Consider the following 18261-nt stretch of genomic DNA (forward strand, 5'->3'; position numbering starts at 1 on the left):
TGCTGTGTGCAATGAGACACATCACTCTGTATTATCACAGGCCACTGGGTAGGCCTAGCTGGCTGTTTGGCATGCTAACTGATGACTGGTTGATATGCAGACTAACATGTTTGTAACTTACAGGCTGGCTAGTTGGCCTGGATCCTGTTGTTGCACCAAAGATGAATGTCTGGTCATTTTTGATGACTGTTTTATTGACTAGCCTCACATATTCTTCAACTCAATTGAAGTTGATACCCTCCTCAATATACTGTTACTGACAGGTCCTTAAATTGTGCCTAGTTGGGACTTGTAGGTAAATCATTCAGCAGAGAAAATGAGAGTGGAGGAGGTGGAGGAGCAGCAGAGGATGAAAGATAAGACCACTTTAAGATCAGACTGAATGGTCCGATTGTTTGATAAGTGAGCATTAATAGCACTATGTGATAACTACGAGATCAGAATTACATGTTATTTTTGGGGCTGTCAAAGTTAACGCGATAATAAAGCGTTAACGCAAATTTGTTTTAACTCCACTAACTTGCGATTTTTAGGTTGTAGCGGGCTCAGTTTTTTATGAAACTAGAAAACCTAAGGAATCCATTTGTACCAACCATGTCATACTAGCTCGTTACAAAGGAGGTTAAATAACACTCCAAACTTTAGCGAGGAAAAACTGGCATGGCCATTATGAGAGCAGTGCAGAGCGGCGGCCATGAGTGGGGCACGCTCACATGCACTAACATGTACTAAAAGCACACACAGCCAGCCAGCTATGTCAACAGATTGCAGAGGAACTCTGATTAGCGCGACTATATCTATAACAAATAAACCAAATGCTTTTTTCTCCAAGTTATGAAATATTGCGACTAATTTGCCTGTTAGCAATGTAAGCTCTCATCCTGAAATGAAGTCTAGCAGCTTGACTCAGAGCATGTCCTCATGTCTTGAGACTGAGGGCAGCTCACAACTTTTGCCACCTGTCTTCCCATACATTGGTATGTGTCTCTCTTGGTGTCTTAGGAGCACGGCAAGCTTTGACTAATCCCCACCAAAACTGACCGACAGCTGAACACTTGCTCTCTTAGCCACCGTGCCTAAGTAGGCCTCAATCCTTCCTTGGCTTTCTAAAATCACTCTTTCACACACACAGTAATGCAAAGGCATATCAGGTTACCCACTGTCTTTTACTGCGTTCTTATGCTTTGAAATTAATGCACGAGGTTTAAGGGTCCATTCATAGGGGTGTAATGATTCTCCAAATCCACGGTTTGGTTCAGACCTCGATTTGATGCCCAAGAATGGGAATGTAACAACTCCTGCAGCGTTTACACTTTGCCTCGTCTGTTTTTCGGTTCTTTCGTCAGTTTCAAATCCAAAATGTTGCGATATTAGTGCAGTTTTAGATTTCTTTGAGACTAACTTTGCCATGTCTCATCTCGCCACCCCAAAAAACACATGAACTTTCTAGTAAACAAACACAACGTGCACGGTGTAGGTGCACCAGCACATGATTTAGGTGCACCCAAAATTTTTCACCGCGCCTTTTGGCACCGCAATAATACATTTTAAGCGTTTTGAAAGTTCCCATAGGCCTACACATAGGTAATTTCATTATGTAAATGGTTGTAAACTGGAATAAAGGTGCCTATAAATGTTTCTGAGTCAGATGAGGCCATCTCCACCAAAGATGTTGGTCAGAAGGGTGCTAACATCAAACTGGTTTAGTTTTGTACACCGGACTGGTCCAGTAAAAACAAAAATCAACCCAACTCAGCCAAGGGCTGGGCAATATATCAATATTATATAGATATCGTGATATGATACTAGATATCGTCTTAGATTTTGGATATTGTAATATGGCATAAGTGTTGTCTTTTCCTGGTTTTAAAGGCTGCATTACTGTAAAGTTTCGGAACTTACCCGACTGTTCCAGCAGTTCTATTATTTGCCTTTACCCACTTAGTCATTATGTCCACATTACTGATGATAACTTATCAATAATCTCATTGCGTAAATATTTTGTAAAAGCATCAATGGTCAAACCTACAATATCAATATCGAAGTATTTGGTCAAAAATATTGTTATATTGGATTTTCTCCATTTCGCCCAGCCCTGACTCAGCCTGGTAAGACCTATACCAGACCTGCCAACTCCTGGTGTCATGAATAACATTGGTTTTAATGGAAATAGAACATGATGTATGTCTTATGGCATTCCCATCCTCATTCACATGCAACATCCTTCCACAGCCTTCCTCTCTCCCTTGAGATGCAGCTTCACTACTTCTTGTGTCACCTCACAGACTTTAAGTAGGACACAAACAGACACACTTACATTTCCCATGACAGTCTAACCGGCTTTATAGGCCCATAGTTTCTCAGCCACTTAATTAAGACTGGATCATCTATTCAGTAATAGTCAGAAACACATTTTCATACCACTTCCATGTCCGTGGTCAATGAAGGTAATTGCAGCAACAACAATTATACCAGACCGAGTATCACAATGCTGTCAAGCAGGATGTCAAACATTAAGATGAGGAACACCATGGATCAAACTGCAGAGCTAACCAGTTGTGATACTTTTCATTGTATTCATAGTATTGTAAAGGTACCTATAAGATTGATTGAGAAGGTCTATTACATACCCTCTAAAAACTGTGTTGACAAACAACACAAACCACTTGTTTCCCCAATTCCCATGACTTTTAAATATCTTTGGTATGACAGTTTAGAAAAGTTCAGCACACCAACATTTTGTACAACAATGATGCATATTGGCTGCAGACATGCTTAGCCTCTGTGAAGTTGAAAAGAAATTGATACCTGATAAGGATAACTGTACAGCAGAGTCCAAAATTAAGATCCAACATCAGAACTGGCTTAATTTTGTTTTACTTTTGTACGGCACTTTGTAGGCAGACGTTTTACCGGTAGTTGTTTTCAGTCCAAAACGGCGGAGGCTTAGCTCTGCTGCTGGGCGCTGATGTTGCAATGGAACGAACAATTGACTTTCACTCCTTAGCAATATATGTTCTTTTGCAGTGCTCTGTATATTTAAATATGAAGTAAAAATAAAAATATATTGTCCCTAAAATCTATGAATAATCGTGATCTCAATAATCATCAAAACAACTGTGATTATCTTTTTTGGCCATAATTGTGTGGCCCTACTAGTGATGTAATCTATCTGCCAGTGACCAGTATTAGCTAATAAAGCTACAAAAAAAATGGCCAATTACTTGAAAACCAGCAGCATAGGCCTTTTGTAAAGAAGACATTTTGACAGTATGAAAAGCACAGGTTTAATTAATAAAATGGATGATGTCTGAATTGCATTTAGTTGCTATTGTGCATACTGGCTTACTGATCCAGGGTCATGGGTTACTGGGGCAGAACAAAGTCATGGTTATTAGTAAAATCCTGACGGACCTGTTTGTCCATGCACAATTCCTCCAAACCTTCAGTCAGTTATGCTGAGTTATGCAACACATAGTGTTAGCACACGCCTCTTTTACACCTCTACGTGACTGGAAAACTGTTGTACTAGAGTGTGTATGTTTGTGTGTGCCTGTGTATGCATCTTTCCATCCTGGTCTCTGGTCTGCCATTACAAAATGCACCATGCACTGAGCAAAATGCAGCTGAAAGATAAATAAACGGCATGTTGATTGTCAATGTGCTGCACTCACAATCTAACCTACAATGTAAATTTGAATTTTGTTTTGTGTGTATAGTCCAAATTCATAAGAAGGACACAACTCCTCATTTTGCATCATATCATCTCCTATTCACAGTGGCTGTACTACTGAACCGTTAGCCCTGTATTACCGTCATACACCAGGGTTCACTTTCAACACAGTGCTACTTGACAGCAATCCATGAAACGCAATCCAAAGAGGAGCTAAGACAGATTTACTGGGACGGAAATGCAAGTGTAAACATTGAAGCTAAGCCAGATAACATTTATACAAGTGTTATACTGCATCTCTTCTGTTCCCATTGGATAAACTCTAATGGTAATGAAAGAAGGCCTTCTGTGACCCTGGCCGTTTAACACATGAGTCAAAAGGACCAGTGCTTTATATAATAAGCAAACCAGAAACAAAGATAGAAGGGGTTGTTATTCACATTTTTTACAGATCAAGTATTTACTAGGGCTGTCAAAGTTAACGCGATAATAACACGTCAGTGAAGATTTGTTTTACCGCCACTAATTTCTTTAACACATTAACTCAAATTGTGATTTTGTGATTTTGTGATTTTTAGGTTGTAATGGGCTCAGTTTTAAAGCTAGAGTGAAGATACTGGTATCATACGAAACTAGAAAAACCTAATGAATCCATTGGTACCATGTCATACTAGCTTGTTGCAAAGGAGGCTAAATAACGCTCCAAACTTACGCTAAATTTTGGCGAGGAAGAACTGGCATGGCCATTGTCAGCACACTGACAGCTGTTGATGCTTGTTGGGCTTTCAGGTTGCCATGTTGTGATTTGAGCATATTTGTTATGTTAAGTGCAGAAATGCGAAGTAGAAGAAATTCCATCCAGGCGTTCCTGAGATGTCGCGTTCACGAGAATGGACCAGACAGACGGACGGACAACCCGAAAACATAATGCCTACAGCCACAACTGTCACCTCCGCGGAAGCATAAAAAGCCAGAGGAATATTGTTTGACTCTGCCATCTTGTGAGGGTTTCTGGAAAATATTTGTCATTGTTTTGTGTTGTTAATTGATTTCCAATAATAAATATATACATACATTTGTATTAGGCAGCATATTTGCCCACTCCCATGTTGATAAGAGTATTAAATACTTGACATATCTCCCTTTAAGGTACATTTTGAACAGATAAAAAATGTGCAATTAATCGCGATTAAATATTTTAATCGACTGACAGCCCTAGTAATAACATAATGGAGTTCAGTCGAGATTAATTGCTCGCACAGGGAATTCGTTTTTTTTAACCCGTCTTGGCCATGCAGCACCCCTGGGTGTATAGAAAATGTATGTGCACATTAAGTATATAGACAAAGTTTTTCTGTCATCATTAAGTTATTCATTCTGCGCTCACAAGAATGATTCAAGACTAAACACATCTACCCGAGGAGTAATTATGTAAACTATTACTTGTACCCGACTCTAGTGGAAACATTTATTTTGTTTGGGGAGGAAAATGGTACAGATAATGAGGCTGGTCTTTCGCCCAGTGGTGAGAACCAGATGAATGAGTTCTAATCAAAGCAAGCCAGTCTGTGTCAACACAGGACTGTGTAATCGCTGCGTCCTGCCTCCCTCTCATCCTCTCCTGGCCCAATCCAAACAATAGCATGGATTAACTGTTCTTCCCATCTATTGGCAGCAGGCAACAGAAACCAGGACTGCAATTAAGAGCCCCTCTGGCTGCTCTCTAGAGACACAGTTCTGATGCCCTCGTGGTGCAGACGCCAAGGCCTGCTCAACAGTTCTGCAGGGCACGGGCACACAGCGCGGTGAGGAGGTGGATATGGATCATCAATAGGTACATGAAGACAGGAAGGCTTTTGGGAGTCAAGGGCTTTCCATCACCTTAAGAACATGTTGAACCTCTCAATACAAGCTTTAGCCTGTCTCCACTATCAGTTTGAACATGAAGGTAAGACATCACCCTCTGTAATGAAACTAATTATCACTGCACATTATCCTGCCTCAACTGTGATTTATACGAAGAAGAAATGCAAAGATAAGGAATGTGGTTCTCAATTAAGCTATACAGATGATCTTCACTTTTATGTCCCTTCATATTTAGCTCAAAGTAAGCCTAGCGGATAAAAAGGGCTTCGCCCTAAAAAGAAAACTTTTCTGTGGCCTGGGCTGCAAATGTGAGTTAATGTGAGGCCCTGTGACTTTGTTGACGATGCAGAAAACACAGACGGAATCAGTTGATAAAAATATAAATATAAATATAGATAAAAAAAGAAAACCTAAGGAATCCATTGGTACCGACGATGTCATACTAGCTTGTCGCAAAGGAATCTAAATAACGCTCCAAACTTACAATGAATTTTGGTGAAGAAAAACTGGCATGGCCATTTTCAAAGGGGTCCCTTGACCTCTGACCTCAAGATATGTGAATGAAAATGGGTTCTATGGGTACCCACAAGTCTCCCCTTTATAGACATGCCCACTTTATGATAATCACATGTAGTTTGGGGCAAGTCATAGTCAAGTCAGCACACTGACACACTGACAGCTGTTGTTGTCGGTTGGGCTGCAGTTTGCCATGTTATGATTTGAGCATATTTTTTATACTAAATGCAGTACCTGCGAGGGTTTCTGGACAATATTTGTCATTATTTTGTGCTCTTAATTGAATTCCAATAATAAATATATACATACATTTGTATAAAGCAGCATATTTGCCCCACTCCCATGTTGATAAAAGTATTAAATACTTGACAAATATCCCTTTCAGGTACATTTTGAAAAGATAAAAATTGTGCGATTAATCGGGATTTAATATTTCCATTGATTGACAGCCCTAATAAAAATTGTGTTGTGTCAATTTTTCCCCATGGTATTGAAAATCAATATTTTTCAAAGTATTGCATCGAAGTTAGAAATTCCAGTATCGTGACAACAGTAGTGCAAACAATAAGCACTTTCACCTCACTACACTTATTATCAGAGCAACAAACACACAAGGCTAATGGCTCCGACCACAGCATCACAAGCCCTACAGCAGCCACAGCAACACTTAACTAAACTGCACCGTGATGCACAGAAGAGAACAGACAAGACAACACAGCACCAGAGAGTGGCCATCAATGGCTCCAAGTACTCTCAACACAACAACTGCAGAGGGCTGTGGCTGTATAGCACAGCCAAAAGTAGTACCTTTCCTATCAGTGCCTAAGTGCATCACATACACAACAACTACCTGGCAGAGAGCACAGCTCAGCACAGTAAAGTACAGTGAGCTGCACACAGACAGTGACTATCAATAATACTGAGTAGTGCAGGGTGGCAAACAGCCTCTTAGTGCAACCAGTGCAGATGGTGGTTCACTACAAATTCATGGAATGGAAAAGGCATATACAGCTACATAAGAGCACATGAGGGAATACAGTTACTGTGAAGATAACTGAGGACTTCTAGTCTTCAGATGCTGACCTCAACAGTGCAGTAGGTTTAAAGAAAGGATATTAAATACTTCAAGTGTTGGACAAATCATAAATCAGCACGTTTGTCATAAGAAAATATTTTTTTCTTTCACAATAAAGACCCTCCTGCCTTTATTTACTAGGACTGGGACAATACACCTATTTCCTGATCGGATACTACCACGATACTTGGTTGCCGATTCGAAATGTATTGCGATTTTTAAGTATTGCAATTCTACAAGTATTGATATTACGATTTTTGTAAACTTCTTTAACTCTAGACCATGGGAAGAATTGAATAATACACTTCTAGGGACTTTTACTTTGGAACATATCTAAATTAATAGAGTAAAAACTTTTGATTTTCAGCAGGTATATAGTCAGAGATGTCCTGTAGTCAAATATATCAGTCATATTCAGGAATTATTTATTACATTTTTTCCAGCAACCCAAAAATGAAAGAATAAAGACATTTCCTTCACAAACTAGTGGTATTTTCTTTTTAATTTATAAGGGACATGTAATGTTTTATACTTCTGGTGAATATAATCCAATCAATCTTATTTCTATATATGTATTTTGTATATACAGTTCCCTTTGTTAACACCTTATTTTGAAAACCAGACGTAGTCACACGACTTCCTCTAACTTCTAAGGTCATCACTAGCTCTTCCGTCAGCTCCGTTCTCTTTATACATCCATGATCAGCTCCATCGGGGCTGTTTGAATGCATTTAACATAACTGTCAGTATATGGGTGCTCTACAGTTGTAGCGTCGGCCCATTTGACCACGGAGATGAGAGTGACAGCCGGCTTGACCGCACGTTATCGCAATACGATAACGTTTCCTGTCCATGACAGATTTAGCATGCAGCTTTAGCCATGATATCTAGCTCTGCTTTTCCTGCAATGTGTGAAACCCAAAGTGTTTTCATACTTTCCTGTATGTGTAGTGTTTACCACTTTGGATTTAACATGTGAGGGTGCAGGTTGTATCCACGCAGACCCTCCGCCGTTTTCTTTCTCATTCCGGCCTGCTGCGGTTTGTTTTGGTTGAAGGATACGGGACGGATATGACATCATGTTACTCAGACTACAACAATATAAGCGGTAACTTACTTCTACCTTCACAAAATCTGACTCTGTAGTAACGGTCCCTAAGTGGGAACCTTTTAATTAAAAACCTTAACTGTACATTCAAGAAAATTTAACTGAAAAATCCAGTTCTACATAGCTGATCATATCACAGCTCATACTACAGGTCAGAAATCTGTAAGAACCCCACGCACCCTGACCCTCAGCTCCCTATGCACCACATGCAGCCAGCAGCAAGAGAGCAATCTAGCATTCTCAGCCAGCCATTCATTCAGACTCTCTTCCTGTTTCCTGATAAATCCCTCCATCACCTAGCTCTAGGACAAGGTAAAGCTTCCAGTCACTTCTTAGGAGTACTGCAATGGACTTCCTCTATGAACAATTGCTCAAATAGCACAGAGCAGCACTGCAGAGCAATATACTACCTCCTTCACGTCACTTTCCAGGGTCAAACAAACCATATCAAAGTTCTTAGGATGAGTGAGCATGTGTGGATTTGTGTGTGCATAAAGTTCATGAGAAAGTAACCACAGCTTCCTCATTGCCTGTGCCGCACCTCTTTTGTTTGTGAGAACCGTGACCAAAAAAGGGGAAGCAAATAATACCTAGTTGACTGCCTCTGAAAGCATTTTCTACACGCATAAACAATCATGAGACCGATTTCAGACTCCTTTGATATTAGCACCACACAAACAACCACACCGGCCGAAAAACAAGCTTAACCGGGCACATCTCATTATTCAATTCAAGAGTTGGACTTAGTCCCATGTTTTTGCCATCATTGAAGCTACCTGATGTGAAAGATATCATATCAGTAATGGGAGGACACACAATCTGTTTGTCTGCACTCTGTCAACTCTCATAGAAAATCAATGAGCCAGTTAATTTAGTGCAATGGGACACCCACGGACATCAGTGCTAGAAGAACTGACCTTGTAGCACATGGCCTCCTGCAAAATGATCAGCGTCAAGTACGGTTAGCAGCATAATGCTACTGGAACACACAGCTTGATATTTAGTCCAACTCTGCATATTCTGTTGCACAGGGCCCTGGCATAGGATTGAGGCGATCTAAACACAAAACAAGCCATGGGGAACACGTGTTCAGGCTCTGTAAGCAAACTAACAGCCGAGGTGTTACAGCAAAGTGTGACAAAAATGTGTGAAACAGGTGTTAACCACTCTGCCAACCTCATTACACCACTGTGCTGAAGCTGGGTTTTAATATGACTTTGATAAAGATGTCCTGTGTAGTTTGATGCCAAAAGCCTGTGTTCTGACACAGGGACAAGCTTTCCAGGAGGTGAACTGGACACTGGGTTGGTGCCACAGGCAACAAGCCAGGTCCATACAACTTAAAACAATGGATCATAAAAGATGAACAACCATGCTTGTGTGAAAGCACCAGACTTTCATAAATGAGCTGAATCAAAAGATCTAGCTCAAATCCTGTCTGGTAGTACTGCACTGTATCACTCTGCCATTTCCTACTTAACACTGTGACTCATTTCCTTTAGCATCATTCATCAGAGTGCATGTTTTACATACCTACAGCTGGAGCATCGTACTCATCACCCAGCAGTATTTCCGGTGCAGAGTATGCCAGAGATCCGCAACTGGTTGTCAGCTTCTTTCCCGGCTGAAACTTGTTACTGAATCCAAAGTCAGTGAGCTTGACCAGCCCTTGTTTCTCGAAGAACACCACATTCTCTGGCTTGAGGTCCCTGTGCACCACATGCAGCCGATGGCAGTAGGAGATAGCATGGACAATCTGGGCAAAATACTTCTTAGCAAGCTCTTCATTCAGACCCTCCTCATGTTTCATGATGTAGTCAAACATATCCCCTCCATCGCCCAGCTCCAAGATGAGGTAGAGCTTGGTCTGAGTATCTATCACTTCATACAGACGCACAATGTTGGGGTGCTGGACCAGCTTCATGCAGCGCACTTCCTGGAAAAGGTGGCCCGTGGCCACGGTGTCCAGCTTAGTCTTGTCGATCACCTTCACCGCCACTTTCTCCCCGGTGAAGACGTGACGCGCCAGCTTGACCACGGCAAAGTGGCCACGACCCAGCGTCTTGTCCAGGTCATACAGGCCGGCAATCTTGCCATCGTAGCCCCGCTTGAAGCCTGCCATAGCTGGAGAGGGCGATGGGGTGAGGGGAGCCCCCACTGTAGGCAGGGGCAGCTTGGCTGATTTGCGCAGGTCCAGCTTAATTCAGTTCATCGAAGGCTGAAGGAGAAACCCATGGCTCCAGCTTCCTAAATTATATGAAACACACACAATCACTACAGTTTCACTTATTATATTACACATGCAAAGTTGACCATTAAACTAACTAAGACATAACGACTCCAAATAAAAATGTAAAGTAGGGGTGCAACGATTTATATTCCTACAATCCTACTACATCAATAGGTACTCGGTAAGTTGTCCTTCACGGGGGACGTATATTGATCCCAAATCAATTTGCAAGGTAAATAATCGACTGTATCAATACCAAGAATTGCAACATGTATTTAAGCACGACAAACATTATATGGATGTATTTTTTAGCACTTAAATAGTAAAGAAATATTAAATGTTACTCCGGTTTGCTCTCCCTGTATGACGTCATCAATATGCGCCAGCAGCACCAACCTCAGAAAGACGACAACAAAACGAAGCATGGCTGATGGCGGGAAAAAGCCAGACGAGCGAGAAAATTTCAAGCCACATTTGAGGTCCAGTATGTGGAAACATTTTGGCTTTTGCAAAAAGGGAGATGTCCTTGATAAATCGCTCGCTGTTTGCAGAATATGCAAAGGCCAGATAATATACAACGGCAACACGACCAATCTTTCCATGAAACCCAAGTGGCACTTTTTATTAGCGCTGTGTATTGGCAAGAATCTGGTGATAGGATATGTATGATGATACAGGGGTTACGATTCAGATCATTCAGTCCAGATTCAGTCCAGTATCCAGCTATTTATTTCCAAGTCACATTGATTGAATTTTTGGCAACAAAAAAAAAGTTACTGTATTGATTTCAAGTCATTGATTCGTATCATATCGTATCACTCTAGATGAGCCAAATATCGTCCTTGAATCGTATCGGAACCGTGAAAAATGATACGTATCGTATCGTTGTAAAAACATATCGTTACACCCCTAATGTAAAGGATTTCTCATGTTCACCTCATTGTAATATTTGAATGACAATATGTGCCAGCCCCCTCCCTTACTTAGAATGAAGCATTGAGCAGAATAATTCTTGGATATTAGGGGTGGGGAAAAAAATTATTCACCTATGTATCGCAATTTTTTTTTTACGATTTTGAAATTGATTTTTTAATGCCAGAAAATATATATTTGCTCAATTTCAGTCTATGCGGAGGTATAAGGAGGTTACTGCTTTTATTGGTGTAATCTGAGTAACGTGACGGCATTTCCGTTCCGTATCCTTCAACCAAAACGGCAAGCAGCCACCGTGAACCGAAACAAAAAAGGAAAAAACGACAGAGGGTCCTCATGGATACGACCTGCACCCTCACATGTTAAATCCAAAGTGGTAAACACTACACATACAGTTAAGTATGGAGACACTTTGGGTTTCACACATGGCCGGGAAAAGCAGAGCTAGACATCACTGTTAAAGCTGCATTCTAACTCTGTCATGGACAGGAAACGTTATCGTATCGCGGTAACGTGCTGTCAAGCCAGCCGTCATTCTCATCTCTGTGGTCAAATAGGCCGACGTTACAACTGTAGAGCACCCATATACTGACATTTATGTTAAATGTATTCAAACGGCCCCGATGGAGCTGACCATGGATGCATAAAAAGAACAGAGCTGACGGGAGAGCTAGAGACCACCTTGGAGAAGTTAGAGGAAGTATATACATGTGAATGCGTCCGGTTTTCCAAAAAAGATGTTAACAAAGGGAACTGTATATACAAAATACATATATGGAAATAAGATTGATTGGATTATATTCACCAGAAGTATAAAACATTTCATGTCTCTTATAAATCAAAAAGAAAATACCACTAATTTGTGAGAGAAATGTCTTTATTCTTTTCTTTTTAGGTTGCTGAAAATAATGTAATAAATAATGTCTGACAATGACTGATATATTTGACTTCCGGATATCTCTGACTACATACATGCTGGAAATCAAACATTTTAACTGTATTAATTTAGATATTTTCCAATGTAAAAGTCCCTAGAAGTGTATGATTCAACTTTCTTCCCATGGTCTAGTGTTAAAAAAAGTTAACAAAAATCGCAATAATTCGAATCGGCACCCAAGTATCGTGACAGTATTGGGAGATAGGTGTATCGTCCCAGCCCTTCTGTAAGCCTACATCATTTTGGAAACAAAGCGCTGCACCTGTCGATTACCAGTTCAAACATTTCCAAAGATGCTTTTAGATGATTGTGTTATGATTTGTTATTGTGAAACTTCTGTAACTCTTTGAGTTGACAGTTGAATACTTCTTGGTTCTGATTATTATCAATTAGAGGTCGATTATTATAGATTATAGATATTTTCCAAAGTAAAAGTCCCTAGAAGTTTATGATTCAACTTTTTCCCCATGGTCTAGTGTTTAAAAAAGTTAACAAAAATTGCAATAAATGGCAATATCGAATCGCAACACATATCGAATCGGCACCCAAGTATTGTGATAGTATCGAATCAGGAGAGAGGTGTATCGTCCCAGCCTTAGTGTTATATATATGTACGTTAGCGCATAGAAACTTTGTCTCCCCTGCTTGCTGAACACTGAGAGGAGGCGTTGGGCTTGTTTTGACAGGATGTGCTGCACTAACCAACGTTAGCTAACACATCCTGGCGTGCTGCCTCGTGCTGCTACAGTGAACCAAGTTTCCTAAACTCTAATCAAAGGCTTCCTGTAGTCGCATCTACAGGCAGCTGTTTTGCAACGAGTTTGACAGACTAGTCCAGCAGTCAGAGCTGCATATAACGGGCCCAGCGGTAGCACCAACATACTGACGTTAGCCTAGCAGCGGCTAGCTCCTTGTTCATTGATTAACACACGTTAGTTAGCTTCACTGGCTGGCTGCTTTGGTTCTTTAACGTTATAGCCCGCTAATTCACACACACACACACAACAATACTGTCTACACATTTAGCATGCAGCTGTGTAACAAAGCGCTGGCCACACAGTCACACGGGTGCTTTACATTATATCACACAGCTAGCCGTAGTTAGCATGTAGCAAGCTAAAGTTACTACGCTCAGCTCACCTCTCCAGCGTCGCTGCGGTACACATAAAGCCCAGAGTCCGGTCTCTACCGGGTAGCTTGGGTCCTTCAGGTGCTCTCTACTGAAGCTTGTCGTAAATTATCCAAGAAGACGAGGAGGGTACCGCCTCTTGGAGGTTGACCGCGGCACTCGGAAGGTGCCTATGCCCGGGGTTCATCTGTAAAACGAAGCATTGCATCGTTGGCAACGGCAGCCCTGGTCGGAGTAGTGATGTGTGGGTCGCGAACGAGCCGGTTCAAAGAGCCGGCTCTTTAAGCGAACGATGGGAGCCGCCTCCCTTCAGAGAGACGTTTTTTTTCTTCTTTTTTCTTTAAAGGTCCCATATCATGCTCATTTTCAGGTTCATACTTGTATTTTGTGTTTCTACTAGAACATGTTTACATGCTGTAATGTTCAAAAAAACTTTATTTTCCTCATACTGTCAGCCTGAATATGTCTGTATTTACCCTCTGTCTGAAACGCTCCATTTTAGCATATTTCGAGGGAATTGCGACAAAATTGCAACAGAATTGCGTTGCTAGGCAACAGCTTGGGTCCATGTGTACTTCCTGCCAGCTGATGTCATTCACATACACTGCAACCAGAAAATGAACTGGGACACATTTAGAATGTTTACGTTTAAAACCGTGAAATGGTCTAAATATTGTATATTTGTGACATCACAAATGGACAGAAATCCTAACGGCTTGTTTGTAACGCACAATTTCTGAATACGGACTGTGTGCATTTCTCCATATATTGAGCGTTTTGATAGTTTAACAGTTTTTTATATAGCACTTAAACCTGCTTTATAATATAAAAGACATGAAAATCTCACTTTTTACAATATGGGACCTTTAATTAATTCAAGGCAGAATGATAGGATGATCTTCTCTGCACCACGGGCACTCCATGCACTGACTGTGACTGAATGTTGTGTTAATGACGTCTGTGCGACCAATCAGGTGATGACAGACAAGGATCATACCATCAAGCAGGGAGGGGCAGGTGGTGCGCGGCGTGCAGACGGTCTACAGGTACAGAGCAGGAGGGAGAGGAGGAGAGAAAGAGAGAGGAGTGTGATGCGCGAATAGCAGACAAGATGAGTGACAGTCGGAAACGAAGCAGCATGTCAAATTATGGTATTCTAGAAATTATAGGGATTAGTATAATTATATTGAATAATTTAAGTGATATATGCGCAAACATACTAATCACAAATCAAAACAGCGCTAAATTTGGCTGAATTATAAAAGGCAGAAGTGGTAAAACGAAGAGCCGTTTGGGAGCTGAAGGAGCCGGATCTTCTTGGTGAGCTGAGCCAAATAAGCTGGCTCACTAAAAAGAGCCGGAATTCCCATCACTAAATCGGAGTCGTTGTATCCTCCCAGCAAGAGGCGGTGGGGCTGTGATGCTGCCTTCACGTACTGAAGAAACGTCGAGATTTTTAACACTACCATACTTTTGCACATGTCCGGAAATTATTTCCAAAAAAATATGATTTTTCATTTCACTATTTTTCAAATATTGTTCAACTTAAAAGTGCTTTCTCTCCTGCGGGACAAGATGCATGTAGTCCTATTCACAATTTGGGAGCTTAGAGTCCGTCTTTACGAGGATCACTGAAAGGAAGCATAAGAGCATCACCAACCGCATTCTACTCTGACGTCAAACAAAGTCGTTTGATTTGAAAAGGTTTCTGAAACATTATTCTATTTACACACCTATAATTAATACACGATATAATTAGTATCTAAATGATAAAAGTATGGCAGTGTGGCCTTAATGAAAGGGAGCGTGATAAATTGTTTTTAAATGAGCAGGAGGTCCAATATGTCCCCTAAATAGCATACAATTTAATACCAGGCACAATACTTGATATGGTGACCATTTGTGTTTCATAGTACAAGGTTTTCACAGCATTCATTTCTGTGGGATGGATTCAGTGTTGGTCCGTGTTGCTTGGTCTTCTCAATAAAAGGCGTGCAGTGACATCTAGTGACCATTTGTTTTAGCCTGACTCACCTGAGTATGTAGGTAGGATGTTAGTTTTACTGAGAAATCTCAGCCTGCCTACACCCATGTCTGCAATAAGGACATGTCCCCTCAGAATATATTTGTGTTTCTGTCTCATTATCTCACAAAAGTTATGTGTTTCCTCACAACAGTGCTCATTTACTTTTGTATGACATGTTTGTTTTTTGTTGAGTTCTGTATATTTTTACTTATAGTATGGCATACTATAACTGTTTTCACACATACATAATGGAAATATGTGGAAAATAGGTGTCCCATTAATCATGCCCATGTGCCAGCATCCACATTACCAGCATCCTTCAACTCGTCAACTACTACTAATAACATATGCCTCTCTCCACCTCACCTACGTTAATTCTAACCAATACTATTGTCATTACTGTTTTATTTCTACTTAACAATGTGCTTGACTTCATATTATTTCCTATTCCTATTCCTATTTCCTAATATGCTATTTTTTTTCTTTATTATTTTTTCTTCTTTTTTTCCCTTTTGTCTGACCAAGACCAACACGTGGTGCAGGGAAGGTGCATGGTCCTTTTTCTATGTTTTTATTTCATGTCATGGACACCCTACCGTGTTCTTCAAAAACAATAAAAAACATTTGAAAAAATAAATAAATAAATGACTGGAGAAACATAACAGATGTAGGTGCTTCATACAGTTGTAGCCTGCATGATACTGTTAAGCAGTAAACATTGTATGGTGCTCTGTGACATCTTTAGGAATGCTGAGCAAGTCCAATTGACCTGGATTTAAGATCAAAATGATAAGCTTCAGTCACAAGGAAAAAAGTAATATCGTCAGATGTCGGCAAGTTTGTGGCATTCACCCAGAAAACAGTCACTGCAAATTATTACTTTATTCTCTTTCCTGATGCCAGTGGTTTCTTCAGGAAATATCTCCTTGTCGGGAAGAATGCTGTTGGATAGTCTATAACAAGGAGCACTAAAGCTGTTCTGGCACCTTGTTGTGGACCAATACATTATTAACATAGGCTACTTTATGTTATATTGGTCCTTCAATGTGTCATCCAGCCGGAGGTGTTTGGGGTTTTTAACCACAGTGTGAAAGACGAGGACAAGGTGACCAGATCTTTCAGTCTATAGGCCATGCCTTTAAGCCTTTAATAGTTATGCAAACTGACATGTCAATGATTTAATTATGATGTCATACTCAATATGCTGCTTGCTTTTCTTTTTTTAAACTCAAGGTGGGAGTGTTGCTTTCTATTTGTTTTGCCACCACACTGTGGAGGCTACTTATCCACTGCTCTCAACATTTCAGTTTGCTTCAAAGGTTGATGGAGGAAATCTAAAATGAAAATGAGTTGTTTTTTGTTAAATGATCATCTTATTACCTCTTGATCACATTACAGCACAGCATTCTGGGACTAATAACTTTATTTCATACCTTTTCCATTCACTGGGCCCACTATAAGAGCTTCAGAAAAAGGAGGTATTCAAGACTCACAAGAAGGTCTCACTTAAAGCTATCGTGATGAACCCATATGTCATAGTATAAGTTTGATCATAACTTACATCATGGATATGAATTCTTCTTCTTTTCCTCTAGTTTTATTCCAGCATCCAAAATGTTGCATTACCACCAACTACTGGATTTAAACTAAAATATCCAATAATAATAATAAGTCAATGGGTTTTTAGTTAGATGGTTGAAATAAGGTCTGTGTTTTACACATGCTGAAGAGATTTTAGTGTTTTGTTCTACGACATAAAATACATCAATAAATACCCCACTGGTGAATTTTGAAGCCTTTATGTGTTTTAAAAAAGGCGGTTGTTAACAAGTGGCTAATTGAGACTACTAAACGGCATCACGCCAACTCGTCCTCCTTTACAGCCTCGTTGTGTTTACTCACGCTCATGCGACCGTGGTGTAGTTCGTTTATAGCCTAACGTTTGCTTTTTACTTCTGGCGATTGTATTTACACTTAAAAAATCATAAAAGTGGTGTTCATTTGCTGAACAAAACATGTAAGTATCATAAACATTTGTTTGCCACAGAGCTTATTTTCTGCAATAATCCAAAAGCTAATGGAACAATTCCATTGGCTTTTTGTCCAGGGAACCAGGGTGGTTCCTACTTCCTGGTTGGCCTACAAAAATATCCCTGCACCACTCTATTTCCCAGGTGTTTGAGAGAGCCTAAAAGCTTCTTTCAACTGCCGTTGCACACATTCCCCAGAAACACCTGATCCTTACAAAAGCAAAATTCCTCATGTCAGTCGACTTGTCCTCCCTGGCTTCCTGTCTCACACCATACCAGGTCTCACCTACACTGCCTCGTGCTTTTCTGAGATCTAACCCTGATTATTTCTGTCTCCCTTTACTCTCTTTGGACAGTTAGACTCAAACTTCCAACAGCTCTTGTACTGTAGTGGTCGTTTGTGAACATACAGCCTTACTTAGTATGACACATGATCCATGAACACTCAGGCAACTACTCCAAATCATTCATTCATTCTCACTCTTCTGGAATCGTGATTGATGATTCTCTGTCTTTTAAGCCTCACATTCAGCAGCTGGTGAAAAAACGTAAGTTGAAATTGGGTTTTTATTTTTAGAAACAAGTCTTGCTTTTCCTTAGAGGCCAGAAAGAGGCTCGTCGCTGCCACCTTCATGTCTGTGCTGGACTATGGGGACGTTACATATGCATCTTCTCAAAGCCTACACATGCTGGATACTGTCTACCATGGAGCTCTGAGATTTATTATGAATTTTGAAG

At 40.5% G+C, this 18261-nt stretch overlaps 1 protein-coding gene and 1 long non-coding RNA gene across 4 annotated transcripts in view; one reads left to right on the plus strand and one right to left on the minus strand.

Moving 5' to 3' along the window:
- snrka (SNF related kinase a) overlaps nt 1–13717 on the minus strand; it is a 45722-nt gene extending 32005 nt beyond the window's left edge. For 2 of the 3 annotated variants that reach the window (XM_037783543.1, XM_037783542.1), the window contains exons 1-2: nt 13479–13717; nt 9772–10485 (exon numbers count right to left, since the gene is read on the minus strand). In XM_037783543.1, coding sequence (XP_037639471.1) covers nt 9772–10360 — 589 coding nt within the window. In that variant the 5' untranslated portion in view covers nt 10361–10485; nt 13479–13717. The remainder of the gene's footprint in view (nt 1–9771; nt 10486–13478) is intronic. The other variant, XM_037783544.1, reaches the window with a different exon arrangement.
- LOC119496436 lies at nt 1315–17351 on the plus strand. The gene is made up of 3 exons (XR_005208704.1): nt 1315–1325; nt 16036–16040; nt 17166–17351. It is a non-coding gene; the product is annotated as an uncharacterized LOC119496436 (long non-coding RNA).
- The last annotated feature ends 910 nt before the right edge of the window (nt 17352–18261 follow it).

The sequence above is a fragment of the Sebastes umbrosus genome, chromosome 11 (genome assembly GCF_015220745.1).
Source record: "Sebastes umbrosus isolate fSebUmb1 chromosome 11, fSebUmb1.pri, whole genome shotgun sequence".
In the NCBI taxonomy this organism is placed as follows: domain Eukaryota; kingdom Metazoa; phylum Chordata; class Actinopteri; order Perciformes; family Sebastidae; genus Sebastes; species Sebastes umbrosus.